General features: G+C 60.5%; 2 protein-coding genes across 2 annotated transcripts; both read left to right on the top strand.

The window, feature by feature from the left end:
• Positions 1-186: 186 nt before the first annotated feature.
• On the top strand, positions 187-10079 carry RASIP1 (Ras interacting protein 1). Its single transcript, XM_058674277.1, has 12 exons — positions 187-326; positions 490-630; positions 1254-1945; positions 3013-3368; positions 4406-5059; positions 5366-5403; positions 5589-5740; positions 5926-6041; positions 7213-7456; positions 7647-7819; positions 9118-9265; positions 9654-10079. Exons 2-12 carry the CDS (start codon positions 494-496, stop codon positions 9851-9853), a joined length of 2910 nt encoding a protein of 969 aa, XP_058530260.1. The 5' UTR covers positions 187-326; positions 490-493; the 3' UTR covers positions 9854-10079.
• Positions 10080-10848: 769 nt separating this feature from the next.
• MAMSTR (MEF2 activating motif and SAP domain containing transcriptional regulator) lies at positions 10849-15269 on the top strand. The gene is made up of 10 exons (XM_004597186.2): positions 10849-10898; positions 11317-11399; positions 12274-12312; positions 12752-12840; positions 13038-13174; positions 13355-13457; positions 13582-13767; positions 14062-14235; positions 14331-14385; positions 14486-15269. Exons 2-10 carry the CDS (start codon positions 11342-11344, stop codon positions 14767-14769), a joined length of 1125 nt encoding a protein of 374 aa, XP_004597243.2. The 5' UTR covers positions 10849-10898; positions 11317-11341; the 3' UTR covers positions 14770-15269.
• The last annotated feature ends 6161 nt before the right edge of the window (positions 15270-21430 follow it).

The following is a 21430-nucleotide window of genomic DNA, read 5'->3' as shown; positions in this document are numbered from 1 at the left end:
CAAGAGGGGGGACTCTGGGGATGCGGGAGGAGGGGCTGGACACTATGACCCCTGGGGCCCTCGAGTGGCCTAGCGGATGGCGGTGCAATTCCAGCATCAAGGGACAGGCCGGGCCAGCCCTGCGCAGGTCTCCTCCCCCAGGCCGGAGCTCCTCACAGGACGCCCCCTCCCCGCTCTTCCTGCCGGCCTTCCTCTCGCCTTTTCCTGTCCCCCACCCAGTGCTGGGAGCCGGGGCAGAGGCAACGGCTTTACAAGAGCAGAGGGATCAGGAACCTGCCCAGGCCGGCGGAGCCAGGGTCTCCCGGGGCTGCCGGACCCGACGCAGGGTGAGAACCCCTTGGACCCAGGAGTCAAGCCCAGCTCGTACCCCCAGTCCCAGAACTGGGGACCCCTGCCCCATCCGGCTGCTGCAGGGGGCCCTGGAGTCCTGGCCCACTCCTCTTCTGCTCTCTCTTAGCGTTTTTTGGGGGACTTTATCCTGTTCCTCAGGGCCATGCTGTCTGGTGAACGGAAGGAGGGCGGGAGCCCCCGCTTTGGGAAACTCCATCTGCCCGTGGGCCTGTGGATCAACTCCCCCAGGAAGCAGCTGGCCAAGCTGGGGCGGCGCTGGCCCAGCGCGGCCTCGGTCAAGTGAGTGGCACCTGCGGGCGGGTGGAGGTGGTGGGAGGGAGGGAGACCCCGCCTGGGACCCCACGCTTGCCCCCATCTGCCCCCTGTTCCTCCTCATTGCCTGGGACCCTGCACAGGTCCCCACCAACCTCCTGTCCCTCCCCACCGCCTGGGACCCCGCGCCAGTCCTCACCTGCCCCCTGTCCCTCCCCACCACCTGGAACTGACACCTGCCCCCATCTGCGCCCTATTCCTCCCCATTGTCTGGGACCCCAAGGCCTGCCCCCATCTGCGCCCTGTTCCTCCCCATCTCCTGGGATCCTGCGCCTGTCCCTCCCCACAGCCTGCATCCCCTCCATCCCCGTCGCTGGTGACCCTGCCCTTGCCCTCGGTCAGGCCGGGACCTAGCAAGGTTCCTGTCCCCTCGGGTTCCTGTCCCGCCTGGGCGAGTGAGCTGGCTGGCGCGGGAGCCTGTGAGGCCGGATGGGCACGGGATGGGGGACGTGGTTCCACTTTCCTTCCTCCCGGGCCTCCCATCTCTTAGGATTTCCTCCTGCTGGCCCCTTTTATTTAATTATTTCCCCTCTCTCCTCTTGCCCCTCTGTCTCTGCCCGCCTCGCCCGCCCTGCGCCCCGCGCGTCCAGGTCTTCGTCTTCCGACACGGGGAGCCGCAGCAGCGAGCCGATCCCCCCGCCGCCGCCGCACGTGGAGCTGCGGCGGGTGGGCGCAGTGAAGGCGGCCGGGGGCGCTTCGGGGAGCCGCGCCAAGCGCATCTCCCAGCTCTTCCGGGGCTCGGGCACCGGGAACACGGGGTCCGGCGGCGGCGGCGCGGGAGGCCCGGGCACTCCCGGGGGCGCGCAGCGCTGGGCCAGCGAGAAGAAGCTGCCCGAGCTGGCGGCGGGCGTAGCCCCCGAGCCCCCGCTGGCCACGCGCCCCACGGCGCCCCCAGGGGTCCTCAAGATCTTCGGTGCGGGGCTGGCGTCGGGCGCCAACTACAAGAGCGTGCTGGCCACGGCGCGCTCCACGGCGCGCGAGCTGGTGGCCGAGGCGCTGGAGCGCTACGGGCTGGCGGGCAGCCCCGGCGGCGGCCCCGGAGAGAGCAGCTGCGTGGACGCCTTCGCGCTGTGCGACGCGCTCGGCCGGCCCGCACCGGCGGGCGTGGGCAGCGGCGAGTGGCGGGCCGAGCACCTGCGCGTGCTGGGAGACTCGGAGCGCCCGCTGCTGGTGCAGGAGCTGTGGCGGGCGCGGCCGGGCTGGGCGCGGCGCTTCGAGCTGCGCGGCCGCGAGGAGGCGCGTCGGCTGGAGCAGGAGGCCTTCGGGGCGGCGGACGGCGATGGTGAGGGGCGGGGCCGGAGGGTGGGGCGGGGCTTGTGCTGCCCCGCAGCAATGGACTGGGGCGGAGCATGTGGTCGGAGGGCGGGGCTTGTGCGGCCCGGCAGCAATGAACTGGGCGGGGCCAGTGGGATGGGGCGGGGTTTTTCTGCTGGCTCCGGGCTGGGGGCGGGGTCCACGGGAAGGCCGGTTCAGGTGGAGGGCGGAGCTAGGTCAGGGCCCAAGTGGAGGATTGGGAGGGACCTGGTGGTCCCCCGCTCAGGGTTTTGGGAGCCTGGTTGGAGGCGTTGGGGTCCTGGGATGGCGGGGTCCCAGCGAGGCTTCAGATCAGGGATAGGGCTTCCTGTAGGCGTGTCAGTTTGGAAGGAGGTTAAGTGCATTGAGGAGAGGCCCTGCAAGGCAGTCAGCCCCAGGGCCTTATTGATGGACTCCTGCCACGGGAAGGGGCGGCTGTGCAGAGCCCATGGGAGGGGCTTGTGATGCCAGGGGCGGGGCGAGGCCTCGGATAACGACAAAATATGCGTTCTGAAAGGCCCTGGAGTGGCCGAGGCCACAGAGAGGCCAGCCTCGATGAGGGACCTTAGGCTGGCTTGGTGGCCACACGTGGCGCCTGGGAATGGAAGAGGCTGCTGCCTGGGGGCCTGGTCCCTGAGAAGGCCTGGCCTGGCCAAGAGAGGGGAAAGCAGCAAGTGTAGGAGGTAGCGTGGCAGGGTGGAAGGCTGTGGTTTAAGGGCCAGCCAACTTTCCACCACTTCTGTGCCTGAACCCCCAGGGCGGAGGTGGGGGGAGGCAGTGACACTAGCAGGCTTGCATTCTGACTCCCCACCCTGCCACTAGGGGAAAAAAAGTATTCATTGAGTAAACTACTGTAAGGCACACATTTAGTTTTAGGACCCTGGGTAATACAGTGGGTAGGTGGACAGGCGAGGGTGCCCTAAGCCTGGGGGTCAATTCATTTCCTAATAGGTACCGGGGCCTGTGCTGGGTTGGGTCTCTAGAATTTTCCCCAGTGGCAAGGACCTCCTTGATTCCCAGCACGCCCAGGCTCAGCCTCCCTGTCTGTCTCTGCAGGCACTGGTGCTCCTTCATGGCGACCACAGAAGAACCGCTCCCGGGCTGCATCGGGCGGGGCGGCCCTGGCCAGTCCTGGTCCAGGGTCGGGATCCGGACCCACAACTGGGTCCGGAGGCAAGGAGCGCTCGGAAAACTTGTCTTTGCGACGTAGCGTGTCAGAGCTTAGCCTGCAGGGGCGGCGGCGACGGCAGCAGGAGCGCAGGCAACAGGCGCTTAGCATGGCTCCAGGGGCAGCCGATGCCCAGATCGGGCCAGCAGACCCTGGAGATTTTGACCAGTTGACGCAGTGCCTCATCCAGGCCCCCAACAACCGCCCCTACTTCCTGCTGCTTCAGGGCTACCAGGATGCTCAGGTAAGGCACTTCCTCCGTTAGCAGCAGAGCCCTTCGGCTTCTCCCCAGGAGGGCTAGAGAATGGTGACAAAACTACAACTCCCAGAAGTCCCTGGGTCTCAGTGGCCTCCGGGTAGCCTGGGAGGTGTAGTCCCAGCAAGATACAGAGTAGCTCTTCATCACGGTTAAGAGATTTGAGGAGGGCAAGGTTGGCCTTGCCCTGGAAGGATTTGTCCTTCCTGAGAGAAAGCATTCTTTAAAATTTGCTGTAGGAAGATCCTTTGCAAACGTCATGTCTTAAGGGAGAGAAATGGGAGAATGGATATTCGTGGGAGGGGGGCCCACTGCCATTATATGTACCTGAACAATCCCAGCTTGTCTTGGTGGGGTGCATGGACTCACACTCAAAAAGGTGATGGTTTACCCTGGGGCAACCCAAACACTGTCCTGGAAGCAGGTGGTACTGACAGTTCTGTTTGGACAACAAAAGAACTTGGTTGAGTATCAGGAAGCCAGACATGGGACAGGGGCCATCAGAAGTGTCTGTGCATAGAAACGAAAGGTGTCTAACTATTGGGGATATTGAGAGACACCACTGTTGGCAGGAGAGCCTCTGGCGTGGGTGTGGAATAGAGAGAGGGACCTGGAGGGCAGAGGCTGGAGGTCCGTGAGGGGGAGGCTCATGGGGCAGTCCATTTTCATAACGGGAGTGTCCTCGTGCCTGGCCAGTGCTTGGACTGACCGTTAGGGGACAGGCCACTATAGGAAAAAAAAAAGATTGGAAAGGTCTGTTCAGAGAAGGTGAGACAATGGGAAGTGGCATTTTGAGGGTGTGAAAATGGCAGAGTTCATTAGAGGGGCGTTGAGCGCAGGCAGGAGCTGGGTGAACTCCCCGCGTCCGAGGTGCGAGCGCGAGGCGAGTCCTTTGGTGTCCCCAAGGGTCTGCCCGGAGGTCTGGAGGTGTCCGTTCCCACCAGCTAGGGGAGGAGAAGGGGGCGTTGCGAGCGAGACATCTCCTTGGGAGCTGCGTGCTCAGGACAACTTCACTTTGCCATCAGGACTTCGTGGTGTACGTGATGACGCGTGAGCAGCACGTGTTCGGCCGCGGAGGCACCTCGTCAGCCCGCGGAGGGTCCCCGACCCCGTACGTGGACACCTTCCTCAACGCCCCAGACATCCTGCCACGTCACTGCACTGTGCGCGCGGGCCCGGAGCCCCCAGCCATGGTGCGCCCATCCCGGGGTGCCCCGGTCACGCACAACGGCTGCCTCCTGCTGCGGGAAGCCGAGCTGCACCCGGGTGACCTGCTGGGGCTGGGCGAGCATTTCCTGTTCATGTACAAGGACCCGCGCTCTGGGGGCTCAGCCCCTGCGCGGCCGCCCTGGCTGCCCGCGCGCCCGGGAGCCACGCCGCCCGGCCCCGGCTGGGCCTTTTCCTGTCGCCTGTGTGGCCGCGGCTTGCAGGAACGGGGCGAGGCGCTGGCCGCCTACCTGGATGGCCGCGAGCCGGTGCTGCGCTTTCGGCCGCGCGAGGAGGAGGCGCTGCTGGGCGAGATCGTGCGCGCCGCGGCCTCGGGCGCCGGGGAGCTGCCCCCGCTCGGGCCCGCCACGCTGCTGGCCCTGTGCGTGCAGCACTCGGCCCGCGAGCTGGAGCTGGGCCACCTGCCGCGCTTGCTGGGCCGCCTGGCCAGGCTCATCAAGGAGACCGTCTGGGTGAGCACCCCAAGCCGCCTCCCAGCCCCAGCTACACCCCAAGTCCCTTTACCAAGCCTGCCCTCCTCACCTTCACCTCAGTACCTAGCTGGGCGGGAGGAGACTACTTTTCCTAGGATCCCGTCAGGGGCTCAAGGGTTGTGTCTTCACTCATGGGGCGTGAAGAGAGGGAGGTGCCTCTCTTTGGAGCTGTGGGATCAGGGGGTAAAACTGGGAAGGGGCAGGGCATGGGAAAATGGAGAAGTCTGTCAAAAAAGATATTTCTAGAAACCCTTCCATCCTTACTCTGATTTTATCGTTTCACAGGAAAAGATTAAGGAAATCGGAGACCGTCAGCCAGAGAAGTAAGCACATTTAGAAGGTTCTGGTGGGATGCAGGGGCGGGGCTTAGCACACACCCTGCATCTCCTCCATGCTTCCTTCTGGGATTCTCCCAGCTGCGATGTGGGGCTTTTTCTCCAACTTGGACCCTGATCTTGGAGTGGGGACACTATCCTGGGGTCACAGGAGATCCCTCCCTCTCCCCCAGCCACCCGGAGGGGGTCCCTGAGGTGCCCCTGACTCCTGAGGCTGTGTCTGTGGAACTGCGGCCGCTCATGCTGTGGATGGCGAACACCACGGAACTCCTGAGCTTCGTGCAGGAGAAGGTGCTGGAAATGGAGAAGGAGGCTGACCAGGAAGGTGAGTACTGCTCCAGGCTCAGGCCCCTCCAAGCCCCCTCAGGGGCCACTCCGCACCCGGGCCACTCCCCACCCCCAGGGGCCACTCCGCACCCCTGGGGGCCACTCCCCACCCCCAGGGGCCACTCCGCACCCCCGGGGGCCAGGACTCCTGGCAGCCAGCTTCCTGTTCTGCCTCACCCCTAGGCCTGTCCTCAGACCCGCAGCTCTGCAATGACTTGGAACTGTGTGATGAGGCCATGGCCCTCCTGGATGAGGTCATCATGTGTACCTTCCAGCAATCAGTCTACTACCTCACCAAGGTTGGCCTTTGCTTCCGAGACGTCACTTCCCCACGGCTATGGTGACATCACTTCTTACTGGAGCCAGCATTCTGTCCTTCTCTGGCTTCTCTTTTCTTCTGTCTTTTCCATGATCACCTCTTGACACACACACACCTCCCTACCTTGGCTCTTGTCACCCTTACCACTTCCTCAAGTGCCTGGCACAGAGAAGTAGTGTGGAGATATGCACAAGATTCTGCCACACTGGGCACTGCCATGTCAACAGTGCCCTTAGTCAGGCCTTCACTGCTGTTGGCTCTGAAGCCACTTCCTTGTTTTCCTCCGGGTGCCCCGTGTGCAGGGCCTGCTGTCTGCCCCACACTCCCCGCTGCTGCCTGTGACCCCCATACTGTGTCTGAAGAGGGAGAGGAAATCCCTGGGGACGGACAGCGTCCACTCGCACAGCCCTGATTGTAAACGCTTTGTCCCTCCATTGCTCCGCTTCCTGCCAAGCGGGGTTTGCTTGCCTCTGTCTCTGACCTCATTTCCTGTTCCTGGCCTGGCCTTATTTTCCGCTGGCTGGCTGCCAGCCATCTGCCTCCCACTTCCTGGCTTTTCATTCTTTCGCTTTCCTTTGGGGATTTGGAGGACTTGGTTCTTTGAAGGAGGCCTTCTTTTAGTGTGTCTGTCCTTCTGGAGCTGATCCTGCTGAGGAACTACAAGTCCCATGATGCACAAGAAGTTGCCTGAACTCTTAAAACACCTTTCTTGGGACATGATCCATAAATGCCAGTAACCCATTGACCACGGCAGATGTTTGGCGCAGCAGTGAAGATGCTGCTAAAGACGGGTGCATCCCATAGTGGAATTCCTGATTTCAGTTCACTTCAGGTTCCCAATTCCAGCTTCCTGCACCCTGGAAGGCAGCAGGTGGCTGCTGCAGTGGTTGGAACCCCTCCCTCAGTGGGAGGCCTGGATTGAGTCCCAGGCTCTTGGTCTGGAATGCGCAGAGTGAACCCAGAGAGCTCTCCTTTTCTCTCTTTCAATCTTTTGTCTCATGAAGACCCTAAGGTATTCAGTTAAAAAAAAAAAATGGACTACAGCTTCCAGAAACCTCTGGTCAATCTCCATATTAGGTTCATGCTCTACCATCCTGGAGCTTCGAGGGAGTTGTAGTCCAATCACTTGTTGTGCCTTTCTGTCTCCTCAGACTCTGTATTCAACACTGCCTGCTCTCCTGGATAGCAACCCTTTCACAGCGGGGGCAGAGCTGCCAGGGCCTGGCGCGGAGCTAGCGGCCATGCCTCCAGGCTTGAGACCGACGCTGGGCGTGTTCCAGGCAGCTCTGGAACTGACGGGCCAGTGTGAGCTGCACCCAGACCTTGTGTCTCAGACTTTTGGCTACTTGTTCTTCTTCTCCAACGCATCCCTCCTCAACTCACTGATGGAACGAGGTGAGGCACTGGGCACTGGCGAGGAGGTAAAGACGGGAGCTCCTGAGGTGTACAAGGTAGACACAGCCCAGGCTTAGTCCTCACCTGTGGATGCTGAGAACTTGTTCCGGCTCTCAGGCTGAAGGGATAGGCACAGCCTGGGAGGAATACAGAGCCTACCCATCTGATGTCTAATAACTTTCTCTCACAGGTCAAGGCCGACCTTTCTATCAGTGGTCCAGAGCAGTCCAAATCAGAACCAACCTGGACCTTGTCTTGGACTGGCTGCAGGGAGCTGGGCTGGGTGACATTGCTATGGAGTTCTTCCGGAAACTCTCCATGGCTGTGAACCTGCTCTGTGTGCCCCGCACCTCCCTGCTCAAGGTGACTGGTAGAACTACCTGACCTCTGATATCTGCCTCCTCAGTCCCAACTCAGCTCTCTTGCTCTGTGTCCAGCTCACTCTTGGAGATCCCCCAGGACCTGTTTCTCCATGGCTGCAGCTCAGACACCATTAGCTAGATGGAAGCCAGTACCAGCGACTCCAAAACTGGGTTGTATCTGAATCCCAGTGAAACTTACTAAAAAATAGTTTCTAGGGTCCCTCCCTTGGACATGCTGAGTCAGGAGGTTTGGAATGAATCCAAGAAATTCATGTGATGTTGATAACACACATTGAACACAAGCTGCACACCAGGTTCCGTGATGAGCTCTCCTGATTTAACACTGATAAGGTCCTGTGAGGTCGCTTATTAACTGCTTTTCAGATGAGGAAATAGAGTCACTTGGTTTCACCTGTTGATTTAGCAAATATTTGCAGTGCATCTAGGAAGGCCTGGGAAGTAGTCAAAGTAGTTGACAGTGCTGCGTGGTCCTAACTACATTCCAGGTAGCTCCCTTCCGCTTAATTCACAGATGAGGAAACTGAAGAACAGTGGCTTGTTACAGGGCGATAAGCCCCCCTGGGATTTTTGAACCCCAGTCTGACTTGAGTCGCTCGTGGGAGTCAGGTTGATGATTCTGATGCCAGCCACTCAGCTACACAGACTGGCAGATACCAAGAGCAGTCATGCGCAATAGGAAATTCTCACACCCACACCAGCTTTAATAATAGAAACTTGTGGCGAATCTTGTGTTCTGTGTCCTCACCCAATTCCTCTATCCTTTGATTTTTTTTTTTTAAGATTTATTTTTATTGGAAAATCAGGTTTACAGAGGAGAGACAGAAAGATCTTCCACCTTCTGGTTCACTCTTCAAGTGGCTGCAATGGCCAAAGCTGAGTTGATCTGAAGTCAGGAGCCAGCAGCTTCTTCTGGGTCTCTCAAGCGGGTGCAGGGTCCCAAGGCTTTGAGTCATCCTCTACTGCTTTTCTAGGCCACAGGCAGGGAGCTGGACGGGAAGTGGAGTAGCCAGGATACAAACCAGCACCCATGTGGGATCCCAGCACATGGAAGGCGAGGACTTTAGCCACTAGACTACCGCTCTGGGCTCTATTCTTTGATTCTAAAGCAAATCACATTTGCAAACGTTGATTTAAGCACATTCTTCCTCACTGTGCTTTCGATGACAAGTTGGCAGGCCCCAGAAAACACAGCCAAGCACCTCACAGAGGTCCATCCATTTAGGTTTTCTCCGCAGTCTGCCCCTTAATGACTGCTGACTTCTCTGGTCTTCTCACCAGGCCTCATGGAGCAGCCTACGAACCGATCACCCCACAGTGACCCCTGCCCAGCTGCACCATCTGCTGAGCCACTACCAGCTGGGTCCTGGCCTCGGGCCCCCACCAGCCTGGGACCCTCCGCCTGCGGAGCGAGATGCTGTGGACACAGGTGAGCAGACGCGAAGGGCAGGGAATCCAGGCTGCTGTCCTTCTGCTTTCCTCAGACTCCATATCCGCAGTCCCGCCCGTATTGTGGGGACCAGGACCTGAACGCAGGATTTAACTCCCTTTTCTCCCAGGATCCAGGATTTCGAGCGTCTAGTGCCGTGTTTTATTCTCAGGGACTTAGTTCCCCGACCAGTTCCTTCCACACCCAGGACCCCTCCACCTCAGGAATGGCGACACTAAGTCCTGCTACTCCTCGGGACCCTTTCTGAGGCGCCCGTAGTCTGCCATCCGCCTCAGGGACCACACGAGCCGCTGCTCCAGGAGCTGATGGGGGCCGAGGTGTTGTGTTTTGTTTTCAGAATCTCATCCCGTCTTCTCCGGTCTCCTAGGGGACATCTTCGAAAGCTTCTCTTCACACCCTCCCCTCATCCTGCCGCTGGGCAGCTCGCGCCTGCGCCTCACGGGCCCCGTGACGGACGACGCTCTGCACCGTGAACTGCGCAGGCTCCGCCGCCTCCTGTGGGATCTTGAGCAGCAGGAGCTCCCGGCCAATCACCGCCACGGACCTCCCGTGGTCACGCCTCCTTGAGGGCCAATAGCGAACGAGCGCGCGAACCTTGAAGAAGACTTGGTCGGCGGCTCCTCAGGGGAGCCCGCCCGAGCGCAGAGCTTCCTGGGAGTTGTAGTTCTGTCCCAACCCCTCCTTCCCCTTGCCCCCCGGTAGAAGGCTGGGAGTAGGCGTTTGCGGGTAGCAGAGGATGGGATGGTGGGAACACAAGCTGGGGATGTAGAGCCAAGGAGTAATAAAGGTATCTGTGGTATTGGCAACGCTTCGCCTGTTCAGACTCGGGGCTCTAGCGACGATTTTTCCCAGGAATGAGGAGGCAGCAGGACCCTTGCCTGGAGCGTTGGGCCCCTGCCGACTGCAAGGAGGTATTTATAGGCACGGCCTCAGCTTGCCCTCTCGCCTGTAACCCAACCCTGGAGGCCCGAGAACTCCAACGCGTCTCCGAATGCCGCCCCACGTTCGTTCCGATTGGCAAGCCCCCAGGCCTACTGGTGGGAACCAGACGTCGCCCCGCTGCCTCCAAGTGCCCTCTAGCCTGACTCCGGGTCCCCCTTCTGCACTGTTGGACACCACAAGCGTCCCTGTTCCCAGCACAGTTCCTCCCTCGGGCCTCCAGGGTCCAGGCTATGTCCCCTGAGCCCCCTCCTTCCTGAAGATCCCGCAGTCCAGGCCACCCCTCTGCCGAACCTGACTCCTGCTGCTGCTGCTGCGTCAGGGAAAAAGCGAGCGACAGGTGCCACCTGCCTGCAGCACCAGGACACCACCACCTGTCGCTGCTGCTCACCCAGCAGCTGCTTCTGTCAGTCCGCCCGAACTCCGACCGTGGCTCCAGGAAGCGGAGGAGGAGCGAGCCGCCGGGGAGCCCCAAGGCCGCCCCGCCCCAGGCCCTCCCAGCCAGAGTTCCCGCCCCAGTTCGCAGGGTCCCAGACGAGGGGCCCCCCTTGGCACGCCCCAGGGAGGTGGCGGTGGGGGGCGGGTCCGAAATGTCTCAGGCTAAACGGGCGGAGCCTGTGGTCTCCCGGCGCAGACCGTGGGACCCGGAGCACAGCGGCGCTGAGCCCACCTGGTGAGAAGCCCCCTGACGCATGGGGAGGCACCCTCCTTAACTCTTCGGTCCCTTCCCCAGACACTGGTGGCTGACACCGCACTCATTTCCTTCCCAGCTGTGGGTCACAAGGCGCCCTCCTTTCATTCCCCAGGGACTGTGAGGTTTCCCCACCCTCCCCTTTTTGACCCAGGTTCCTGGGTTCTAGTGCTCGGAGATTGCTGAGCTCACAACTCAGATGCCCAGGAGCCGGAAGTTCCAGCTTGCAGCCCCCCTTCAGGTTTGGGGCCTGGGGCACCAGCCCCTCCATCCCAGAAGTTAGGGCTCCGGGTTGCAGCCGTCCCTAACTCCCTCAAGCCTTTCCAGGCCGAGTCCGCAGGCAGGGGCAGCCTTCGGACCTCCACTCTGACTGTCCCCCTGTGGGCGGCCCTCCCTCCAGTCCAGGTCCCCATCCAGCCCTGACAATGACCCTGGCCGCCTCCTCCCAGCGCTCCCAAATCATTCGCTCCAAGTTCCGTTCTGGTGAGAGGCCTTCTTCATGCAAGGGAGCCAGGGGGTGGGCCGGGGAGGGACCATCCTGGGGTGGGAGAGGGACCCGCTAGGCATGTTTTTCTGTGCCAGAGGTCACTTGTGCATCCTGGAGGCCCCGGCAAGGAGTCTAGCTGTGGTTACTTAGTAAGTTAGTGAGTGTGCAAGTAGCTCATGGAGACTGGGAGGGGAGAGTGGGTGTGCAAGGGCCTCGGCACTGCACCAGTTGAAGTCTGAACATTGCAGAGGGGAACCTCAAATGCCTGGTGAGGGAGCTCAGGAGGAGGGACGATGAGCTGTGAAGTCTGGCCGGTGTCCAAGGCCAGCTTTTAGCACCCAGAGGCAAGTGTGCAGGGCGTGCGAGTGGGTTAGAGCTGAGCTCAATTTCTGAGCACACTGAGTGTGCAAATGAGAGCTCATGCTGGGTGCATCAGGGGGCACAGGGAGCCAAGGGTGAAGTGTGTGGGAAAGGAGTTGAGCGTGCAGGAGGAGGAGCCAGGGAGACGCACACGCAGAAGGGTGAGTGTGTGGAAGGGGCCGAGGTGGAGCAGCAGGGGAGAGGTGCTGAGCAAGGAGCCTGCCTGCCAAGATGGCCGTGCTAGCCGGGTGGGGTGGGCATGGGCATGGAGGCGGCAGGTGGGGCTGGGGTGGGGGAGGGCTGCCTCCTGCCTGCATGCTGTTCACTGGCTGGTTCCTGGCCCCACAGCGCCTCTGGCCCATGGCGCTGCGTTGGCAGGGAGCAGACGGGAGGCCGGGAAAGGGAGCCAGCTGCCCGCCCACCCGCCTGCAGGGGTGTGCAAGGGGGCTGGGTTCCCATCCGCTCCTGGACACTCCCTTCCCGCCTTCCTCCTCCCCCGTCCCTCTCCAGCCCTGCAGCTGCGGATCCACAGGCGGAATCAGGACCCCAGTAAGTGGTAGCCCTGGAAGGGAGGGGGCTGGCAGCCAGAGAACCCCCTCAGCCGTCCCTGCAGCTCCGTCCCCACACGGAGGTCAGCCCACCCGGTCCCATCCCAAGGACCCTGGGCAGTCCTCCCTGGGACACTCCACTTCCTGTCCCCAGCTCTGCTAAGACAGGCACCCCAGCCCCCCTGTCTGGCACCCGAAAAGCCTCAGCCTGTGGTTTTCAATGCCTCCCCCCTCACTTAGACCCAGCCCCCTCCTGACAAACCCTACAGGCCTGTACTCCTAGGCCACCACACCCCTTCGTGACCCCAAGCCTGACTCGTGGACATGGAGTGGGGGCAGCACCTCCACCTAGGGGCAGGGGCCTCTCTCCCACACAGCCCGGCTCCGCCCTGCCTTGGCCAGGCGCCCCAGGCCTCTCAGCTGCCTCACTCTTTCTCCAGCCTCAGGCCCGCCTCTGGCCCTGCCTTTGGGACCCACCCCTTTCTTCTGCAGCCCTGAACCCCATCTGGGTCTCTGGAGCTCCCCAAACGTGAGTTGGCCTGGAAATGAGGGGATCCCCCTTGCCTCCCCCCAGGGTCCTCCTTGCTGCGCTGACCCCAGCCCCCTTTTTTTGCTCTTGTCGGGGAGCGCCAAGCTCACTCCACACTTGCCCGTGACTGGGAGAGGCAGTGGGGCAGGAAGTTGGGGCCCGAGAGGCAGCACCGGATGGTACCCCTGCTTTTGCAGGAGTCTCCCAGCATTTCTGAAGGCCGGCGTGAGCCTCCAGAACAGAGACAAGGGGCCAGGGCCGACCCCCAGGCCAGGGGCTCGGCCCTGGTTCCCCCTGTTCCGGAAGGCACCAGCTCACAACACCCACATCCTAGGTATGACCCCCTCCCCCCGTTTCTGTTATCCCAGAAACAGCAGCAAGCTCCGGGGTCCAGGGTGGGCTCCTCTGGGTCCCAGGAGTCTCCCAGCCCCCTACCCCACCTCCTCGCGTCGGGGTCTTTGAGGACCACGCGCACCTTCTCTCTCTCCCCTCACCCCGCCACGACCGTCTCCAGGATGAAGCCTACTCCCCTCACGCCCTCCCCACCTGGGGTCCCCAACCCCTGGCCCCCGTCGCACAAACTGGAACTTCAGACCCTCAAACTGGAGGAGCTGACGGTGAGTCGGGGCTGGGAGGCTGGGCCCTGCCTTGGTGGGGACGGGTGGAGCCCCGGCTCGTCTTTCGGGGGTCCCCGGAGTCCGCACAGCTCCGCTTTCCCTGCCTGCTCCCCCACACCCCCAGGTCTCCGAGCTCCGACAGCAGCTGCGCCTGCGGGGCCTCCCGGTGTCGGGAACCAAGTCGATGCTCCTGGAGCGCATGCGCGGCGGCGCCCCGCCCCGGGAGCGGCCGAAGCCGCGCCGCGAGGACAGCGCTCCCTGGCCACGCCTCCGGCCCAAGGCCTTGGGGACGGCCCGCCGCAAGGGCCCGGTGAGGGCGGGACTAAGGATGCGTGGGCCAATGAGGAGGAGCTAAAGCGGGAGGAGGCGGGAAGTCTAAAATCTCATAACCAATGAAGCGCCTAAGGGGCGTGTGGGTAGGGGAGGGCGTGATTCAGAGCCACGGGGGGCGGGCCTTAAGGAGTAGAGGGGGGCCAATGACAGAACAAAGGGCGGGGCTCCACGAGCGTAGGGCGGGGACAGATCCTGGGGGTGGAGCCAAGGCGGAGTGGGTGGGGTTTGCGCCTGGTGGGCGTGGCCAGGACGGCCCTCTCCTCGCTCCCAGGTGAAGCCGAGCGTTCTGTCTCTGGGGTCGCCTCTCCCACGTGCGGCTCATGTCCCTGTGAGTGCCCCGGCTCCAGCTCCGGCTCCAGCCCCTGCCCGGGCCGCTGCCTCAGCACCGGCCTCAGCGGCCCTGACCCTAGAGGAGGAGTTGCAAGCAGCGATCCGCAATGCTGAGGTAAGCATGTGCAGGTGCAGGCGGGCTGCGGGTGTGCATGGGTTGCCCGTGTTGGGCAGGAGTTCCAGGCTCACACCCCATCTGCCCACCCATAGTTGCTTCCGAACCGGGGCATCGATGACATCCTGGACGACCAGGAGAGGCCTGACGGTACGGGGGCATCTGGGACCCCTGGAAGTGAGGGGCAGGGGTTGGGACTCCACCCTTGCTCTCCAAACTCGCGCCTCCTTCCTTCCTTCCGTCCCTGCAGACCCGCTCCCCCCCATCCCGTTGGACTTCCCTGGCTCTTTCGACGTCCTGTCTCCCTCCTCGGGCTCCGAAGGCCTCTCGTCCGTGTTCTCGTCCTCACTCCCGTCCCCGGCGAACTCCCCGTCCCCCTCTCCCAGGAGCCCCACGGACTCCTTGGACTGGCTGGAGACTCTGAGTGGGGGTCCCCCCTTGGGCTCCGGCCCCCCGGCCCCCAGCATCTTCTCAGCTGACTTGTCCGACTCCGGTGGCACCTGGTTATGGGACTTGCTGGAAGATCCGTGGTGACGACTGCTGGTGTGCTTGGCACCCCAAAGTCCTACAGAGCCGTACTGAGGGCTGGGGGGAGGGGGCGGGCCTGAGAGCACCAGAGCCCCTCCCAAACAGACCCGGATCAGCGCCAGCCCCTCCCCACCTGTCGCCCCCCATGGCTGCTGCTGCTGTGCCAACTGCCTGCTCCCTGCCTGCCCTCCAGGCAGCCAGCTGGTCTCTGTGGGGGAGGGGGTAGGAGGGTTGCTGCCCAGGGCAAACATGCTGCCTGCTGCTTCCTTGAGAGACTTCTGGAAATTTCTGTCCCCGCCCCCAGCCCTGGGTGGCTGCCTTTAGTCTGGGGATTCTGGGTGGTCCTTGGACTTTTTGGATGCCTGGATCCTCTCTGAAGTCAGCTTCTGGAAGCAGAAGCTGTCAGGTGCCAGGGATGTATCAGAGAGGAGGAGGAGGAGGGAGGTTCCAAGCTCCAGGTACCTCCAGCCCCAGGGCAGTCCTGGGAAGCCTTGCAATAAAGTGTGCTATTTAATTAGTTGATGTATTTAAAAAGGCAGAGGGACAAAACCAGAAAGATTGTCCTTCTGCTCTGGTTCACCCGCCCAAGTGGCTGCCACCACTGTGGCTGTGCTAGGCCAACACTCAGAAACTTCATCCAGGTCTTCCATATGGGTGGCAGGGGGCCCAAGCACCCGGGCCATCTTCCACGGCTTGCCCGGGTGCATTGGCAGGACAGGAAGTGGGACAGCCGGCATGCTGACAGGATGCTGGGGCCGCGGATGGCAGCTCTGTGTCTGCCACACTATGATGGCAGTGCCAACAAGGTGTTTTAAAGATGGCCATTGAAAAGATCATATGTTATTGTCCCAAATGCCAAAGAAGGGGTCCTCTGTAGTATAGAGGGCCACCTGGGGGACAGTGAGACGGGAATGGAGGGGAGGGAACCAGGGACAAGAGCCTTCGTTGCTTTAATGGAGCATCTGTTTTAAAGTTGTGTTTACTGATTTGAAAGGCAGATTACAAAGAGAGGGATGCATGCGTGTGTGTGCATTCCTCTCCCGTGTGCACACACACACACACACACACATACACATCTCCCATGTGCTGGTTCACTCTCCAGATAGCCACAAAGGCCCTCAGGGGCGGGCCAGGCTAAAGCCAGGAGCCTGGAAGTCTGTCTGGGTCTCCCGTACGGAGTCAGGGACCCGAACACATGCAACATCTTCCATTGCTTTTCCAGGCACATTAGCAGGGAGCTGGACCAGAAGTGGGGCAGCCGGGACTTGAACTGACGCCCCTGTGCTGTAACCCACTGTGCTACCAGCCAATACTCACTGTGGCTTCTATGAGCGCTGCAGGGTAGGAAGGGGTAGCAGTGTGAAGTTTGTGCTTCAGTGGGCCCTGGAACCTGTCCTAAGCTGGCACCCTGGGGTGCCAAGGCTGGGAGAGAGTGGCTGAGAGTTTGGGAGTTTGGAGAGGGGGCTGTGGGGCTGCTCCTGAGAGAGGCCTTCACTGTCCCTCAGCACTCATGGACAAGTCCAGTGTTGCCCCAGGTGGGAGCTCGGGGGGCCTTAGGATCCACTTAGGGAGGGCCTGGTGTGATGGCTCAATGGCAAGCACTGGGATCCCATATGGGCATCCTGATTGTGTCCTGGCTGCTCCACTTCCCTTCCAGCTCCCTGCTTGTGGCCTGGGAAAGCAGTCAAGGACGGCCCAAAGCCTTGGGACCCTGCACCCGCGTGGGAGACCCAGAAGAAGCTCCTGGCTTCGAATCGGCTCAGCTGTGGCTGTTGTGTCCACTTGGGGGGTGAACCAGCAGATGGAAGATCTTTCTTTTTGTCTTTCCTTCTGTGTATCTGCCTTTCCAATAAAAATCAATAAACTGTGAAGGGGGGGGAAGGGGAATGTGGGGAACAGGTGCTTAGTCTTGGGGCCTGGAGGCAAGACTGGCTGCAGGGCGGGGGGGTGGCGATCTGCAAGCTGACGGAGGGGGGGGAGGGCTGCAGTGGTAGGGGCCAGGTCAGGTCAGATTCACCGCCTGGTCCTCGGTTTGTGTCTTTGGGGTGCCCATCTCTACTTGGGGGAGGGGTGCTGAGACTTGTGCAGGGAGGACCGGGTTGGGAGGAGGGACAATGGCACTTGTGGTTTTGTTACTTTGCTGGGCGGATTGTGCAGGGCTGGGTCTCCTGACAAGAACTAGAAGCCCAAGAGGTCAGAGTGCTCCTAGGAGGATGGAGGGCAGATTGCACCTTGGGGCTGGGGAGGGGGCGGGATGGGGGTCTCACGGGTCTTCAAGGCAGCCTGAAAACTGATTAAGAGTAGGGGTCTGGGCCCAGTGCAGTAGCCTAATGGCTAAAGTCCTCGCCTTTCACACTCTGGGATCCCATATCAGTGCCGGTTTGTGTCCTGCTCCGCTTCCCATCCAGCTCCCTGCTTGTGACCTGGGAAAGCAATTGAGGATGGCCCGAAGCCTTGGAACATTGCTATCTCTCCTCTCTGTGTATCTGCCTTTCCAATAACAATGAAATAAATCTTAAAAAAAAAAAAGAGTTGGGTCCCATTTGGAAACTTTTCTGGCTTTATCCATCTCCATGGTAACCTGCCCTGTCTCTGCCCAGCTGCCCATATGCCCCGCTCCTATCCCGGCCTCCACATCCTCCCTTTGGCTTCTCCTCCGTTTGCTTCATTCCTCTCACCTCTCCACCGACCCCAACACAGGCCACCCCTTGTCTCAGCAGCGCGGCTCCTCTGTGTCCAGCAGGGGGCAGTCTTGGGCTGAGCATGGTCTGGGACAGGGGCACCAGCGGGAGTTCTGTCCAGGCGGTCTTTTGGTCCCTAACACACACAAGTCTGACAGTAACACTGGGAGCTCCCACAGCTCTGGCTGCCTGACCATGAGGCCCTAAGGGCCAGGGCAGACACTACATGACTGATCCCTTGGGGGAAAGGCAATGTACATCTTTCTTTAAAAATATTTTATTTGGGCCCAGTGCGGTAGCCTAGTGGCTGACGTCCTCGCCTTGAATGCACTAGGATCCCATATGGGTGCACGTTCATATCCTGGCTGCTCCACTTCCCATCCAGCTCCCTGCCTGTGGCCTGAGGACGCAGTGGAGGACAGCCCAAAGCCTTGGGACCCTGCACCCGCGTGGGAGACCTGGAAGAGGCTCCTGGCTTCTGGCTTCAGATCGGTTCAGCTTTGGCCATTGCAGCCATTTGGGAAGTGAACCAGAAGATGGAAGATCTTTGTCTCTCCTTTCTGTAAATCTTTATATTCTATTAAAAAAATAGAATAAATCTTTAAAAAAACTTTAAGAATATTTTATTTCTGTGAAAAGCAGAGTGACAGAGAGCAAGGGCGAGACAGAGAAAGAGCTCTTCCATCCACTGGTTCACTCCTCAAATAGCTGCGGTGGCTGGGGCGAAGAGCCTGGGGCTCCTTCTGGCTCTCCCATGAGGGTGTCGAAGTCCCAGCACTGGGCCCTGGCCTGCCTCACTCCCAGCTGCATTAGTAGGGAGTTGGGTGGAACTGGAGCAGCCGGGAGTAGAACCAGCTCCCATATGGGATGCTGGCATCGCAACCCCAACGCCTATGCTAAATCTTGACTTGCATTCATGCAAATGCATCAATTTTGCTCTCCAAGGTCATTTTCCCACCGGCTAATTGCTTCACCATGACAACGCAGAATTCTCTAACGCACAACACACACACACAGCACATATTCAGTGCTTCCATCCCAGTTCACGGCACGGGTGGGAAAAAAAATCACACTGTAGGGACACAAAGATGCCTCAACCCGCCGAACTGAAGAAGTGGCCTGTGGTTTCCCCACACGTGAGGGTGAATGGTGTCCCAGGTGCTCTCATGGCTGTTAGCAGGCGGTGGGAATCTGTGCGCCTATTCCAGGGAGAAGCCACGGGGAAAGTGCGCATCCCGGCTTCTGCCATAGTCTGCTTAACAGGAGCGGAGGACAGCGCGTGCTTCAGGGCTCAGGTGCCCGGCGTTAGTCCCGGCTGCGCCCCAAGTTCAGCTCCCTCTTGTGAGCACCGGAGGGGTGTTCGCGCCTCTGCAACTCCAAGGGGGAACCCCGGGCCAGGTTCCCCCGCTCCGCCTTGGTTCTCACCCAGCTCCAACCACAGTGCACATTCGGGATTGAAGCAGGGGCCTCTCAAGTTATCATTTTTTACAAGCGAGTGAAGTTAAGCTGATGTTTTTTGCAGTGAGGGTCACCTCCCGGGGAGGTTGAAGGGGGCAGGAAAGAGCTCAGATGTTCCCTGTTCCTGCGTCTCAACCCTCCCAGCACATGCGCATCCACGCCTGGCCAAAGGCAGGTGCTTATTGCTTTCTCGCTCCCCCCTCCCTTTGTTCCTTCCTCCTCTTCCTCTCGGCCCTCTCCACTTCTTCCTTCCTCCAGTTCTCTGGTTTTTTTCCGCTGCAGCTGCATCCCAAAAGCAGGACAGGAAAACACCCGGGTCTAACTAAGGGTGCCGGCCCACTGGGGTAGCTGAACTCATTTCCGTCCAGTAATGAAGGTCACTTTAGAGAAAGAGAGAGGGTGCCCACACCCACCCACATTGCCTCACTCCCTAATGCCCACCACAGCCAGGGCTGGGTCAAGATGAAACCAAGCCAAGCATGCTTGGAGTTGGTTGTGCCCGCATGGCTGGAATCCCCCGTGATGTTGTGACCACGCCCTCACCGTCACAGCACCCTTGGGTGGCCCAGGCCGCAGGTTCAAACTGCACGCAAGACCCCTGTTCCACAGACATCAGAAGGGAGCCTTCTCGCACCTCCACCAGCCCCGGAATGCAATGGAGGCACCTCCCTGGCTCTCTGCTGCCAAGCCTGTCTCCACAGAGCAGCCGAGTTCATTGAGCCAGCAGATGGGATGGACTCACATCCCTAACCACTTCCCATTGGGTTTAGAAAAGCAGGTTAAGTCACTGCCTGTGATGCAGCTGTCCTGTATGGTTCTAGTCCCGGCTGCTCCGCTTCTGATCCAGCTGCCTGCCAATGCACCTGGGAAAGCGGTAGAGGACGGCCCAAGTGCTTGGGCCCCTGTCCCCACGTGGGAGACCTGGAAGAAGCTCCTGGCTTCAGCCAGGTGCAGCCCATTTGGGGAGTGAACAGTGACTGGGGGAGCCGTCTCTCTTTTTCTCACTTTGTTTTTCAAAGGGACACAATGACAAGTGTTACTTTGTTGCACTCTGATGGTGACTAAGGCCAGGGGGAGGATGGGGAGGGATGCAGTCACTGCTGGACAAGTGGATGGTGAACAGGTGAACAGGTGGACAGGTGGACAGGTGGACAAGTGGACGGTGATCAGGTGGACAGGCGGGCAGGTAAACAGGTGGGCAGGTGGACAGGTGAATGGGTGGACAGGCGGGCAGGTGGGCAGGTGGACAAGTGAACAAATGGGCAGGCAGGTGAATAGTTGGGCAGGTGGACAGGTGGGCAGGTGAACAGGTAGACAGGCGGGCAGGTGGACAAGTGGACAGGTGGACAGGCGGGCAGTTGAACAGGTGGGCAGGCGGGCAGGTGGGCAGGTGGGCAGGTGAACAGGTGGACAGGTGAATGGGTGGACAGGCGGGCAGGTGGGCAGGTGGACAAGTGAACAAATGGGCAGGCAGGTGAATAGTTGGGCAGGTGGACAGGTGAACAGGTGGACAGGTAGACAGGCGGGCAGGTGGACAAGTGGACAGGTGGACAGGCGGGCAGTTGAACAGGTGGGCAGGCGGGCAGGTGGGCAGGTGAACAGGTGGCAGGTGGACAAGTGGGCAGGAGGGCAGGTGGGCAGGACTTCAGCTCCAGGCTGATTGGGCCCTAGGTGTCTGAGTGCTCAGTAACAGCATCCCATGCCTGGGGCCTGTGGTCTGATGTATGCTCAACTCCCAGCCAATCTGGCAGTTCTGTGCCCACTGGCAACGCCTGGATGAGCCAGTGCTGGCTCCATTTCGGCTCTACCTGCCTCCTTCTGCAGCAATCTGAGGAACAGTTCTTCAGGGAAGCCCCTGGAGCCACTGCCCCACTCTCCCTCGGTAACCCACCCCGGGTTATGGGTCAGGAGGTTGCCTCAGTGGGATGAGGCCTAATATGAGGGTCACTCCCTAAATGGCTGCCAGTGCCATGGCTGGAGCTGAGCCAATCTGAAGCCAGGAGCCAGGAGCCTCTTTCAGGTCCCCCATGTAGATGCAGGGGTCCAAGGACTTGAGCTGCTGCTTTCCCAGGCCATGACAGGGAGCTGGATGGGAAGTGGAGCAACTGGGACACGAACAGGTGCCCACAGGGGATCCCAGCATGCACGTGGACAATTGGCCTGTTTAGCCACTGTATCAACCCCCTGTCACTCTTTCTTTTTTTTTTTTTTTTTAAAGATTTTATTTTTATTACAAAGTCAGATATACACAGAGGAGAGACAGAGAGGAAGATCCTCCGTCCGATGATTCACTCCCCAAGCGAGCCGCAACGGGCCCGTGTGCGCCGATCCGAAGCCGGGAACCAGGAACCTCTTCCGGGTCTCCCACGCAAGTGCAGGGTCCCAAGGCATTGGGCCGTCCTCGACTGCTTTCCCAGGCCACAAGCAGGGAGCTGGTCGGGAAGTGTAGCTGCCGGGACTAGAACTGGCTCCCATATGGGATCCCGGGGCTTTCAAGGCGAGGTCTTTAGCCGCTAGGCCACGCCACC

Source organism: Ochotona princeps, chromosome 16 (genome assembly GCF_030435755.1).
Source record: "Ochotona princeps isolate mOchPri1 chromosome 16, mOchPri1.hap1, whole genome shotgun sequence".
In the NCBI taxonomy this organism is placed as follows: domain Eukaryota; kingdom Metazoa; phylum Chordata; class Mammalia; order Lagomorpha; family Ochotonidae; genus Ochotona; species Ochotona princeps.
The sequence above is the reverse complement of the archived record's forward strand: the minus strand, read 5'-3'. Positions and strand labels throughout refer to the sequence as shown.

Bases quoted from the DNA above. Each gene is read 5' to 3' on its own strand.
- MAMSTR (XM_004597186.2), top strand. From the start codon at position 11,342: ATGACCCTGGCCGCCTCCTCCCAGCGCTCCCAAATCATTCGCTCCAAG. The intron at 11,400-12,273 runs GTGAGAGGCCTT...GTCCCTCTCCAG, and splicing joins TCGCTCCAAGTTCCGTTCTG to CCCTGCAGCTGCGGATCCAC. The intron at 12,313-12,751 runs GTAAGTGGTAGC...CTCTTTCTCCAG, and splicing joins CAGGCGGAATCAGGACCCCA to CCTCAGGCCCGCCTCTGGCC.
- RASIP1 (XM_058674277.1), top strand. From the start codon at position 494: ATGCTGTCTGGTGAACGGAAGGAGGGCGGGAGCCCCCGCTTTGGGAAA. The intron at 3,369-4,405 runs GTAAGGCACTTC...CTTTGCCATCAG, and splicing joins AGGGCTACCAGGATGCTCAG to GACTTCGTGGTGTACGTGAT. The intron at 5,060-5,365 runs GTGAGCACCCCA...ATCGTTTCACAG, and splicing joins TCATCAAGGAGACCGTCTGG to GAAAAGATTAAGGAAATCGG.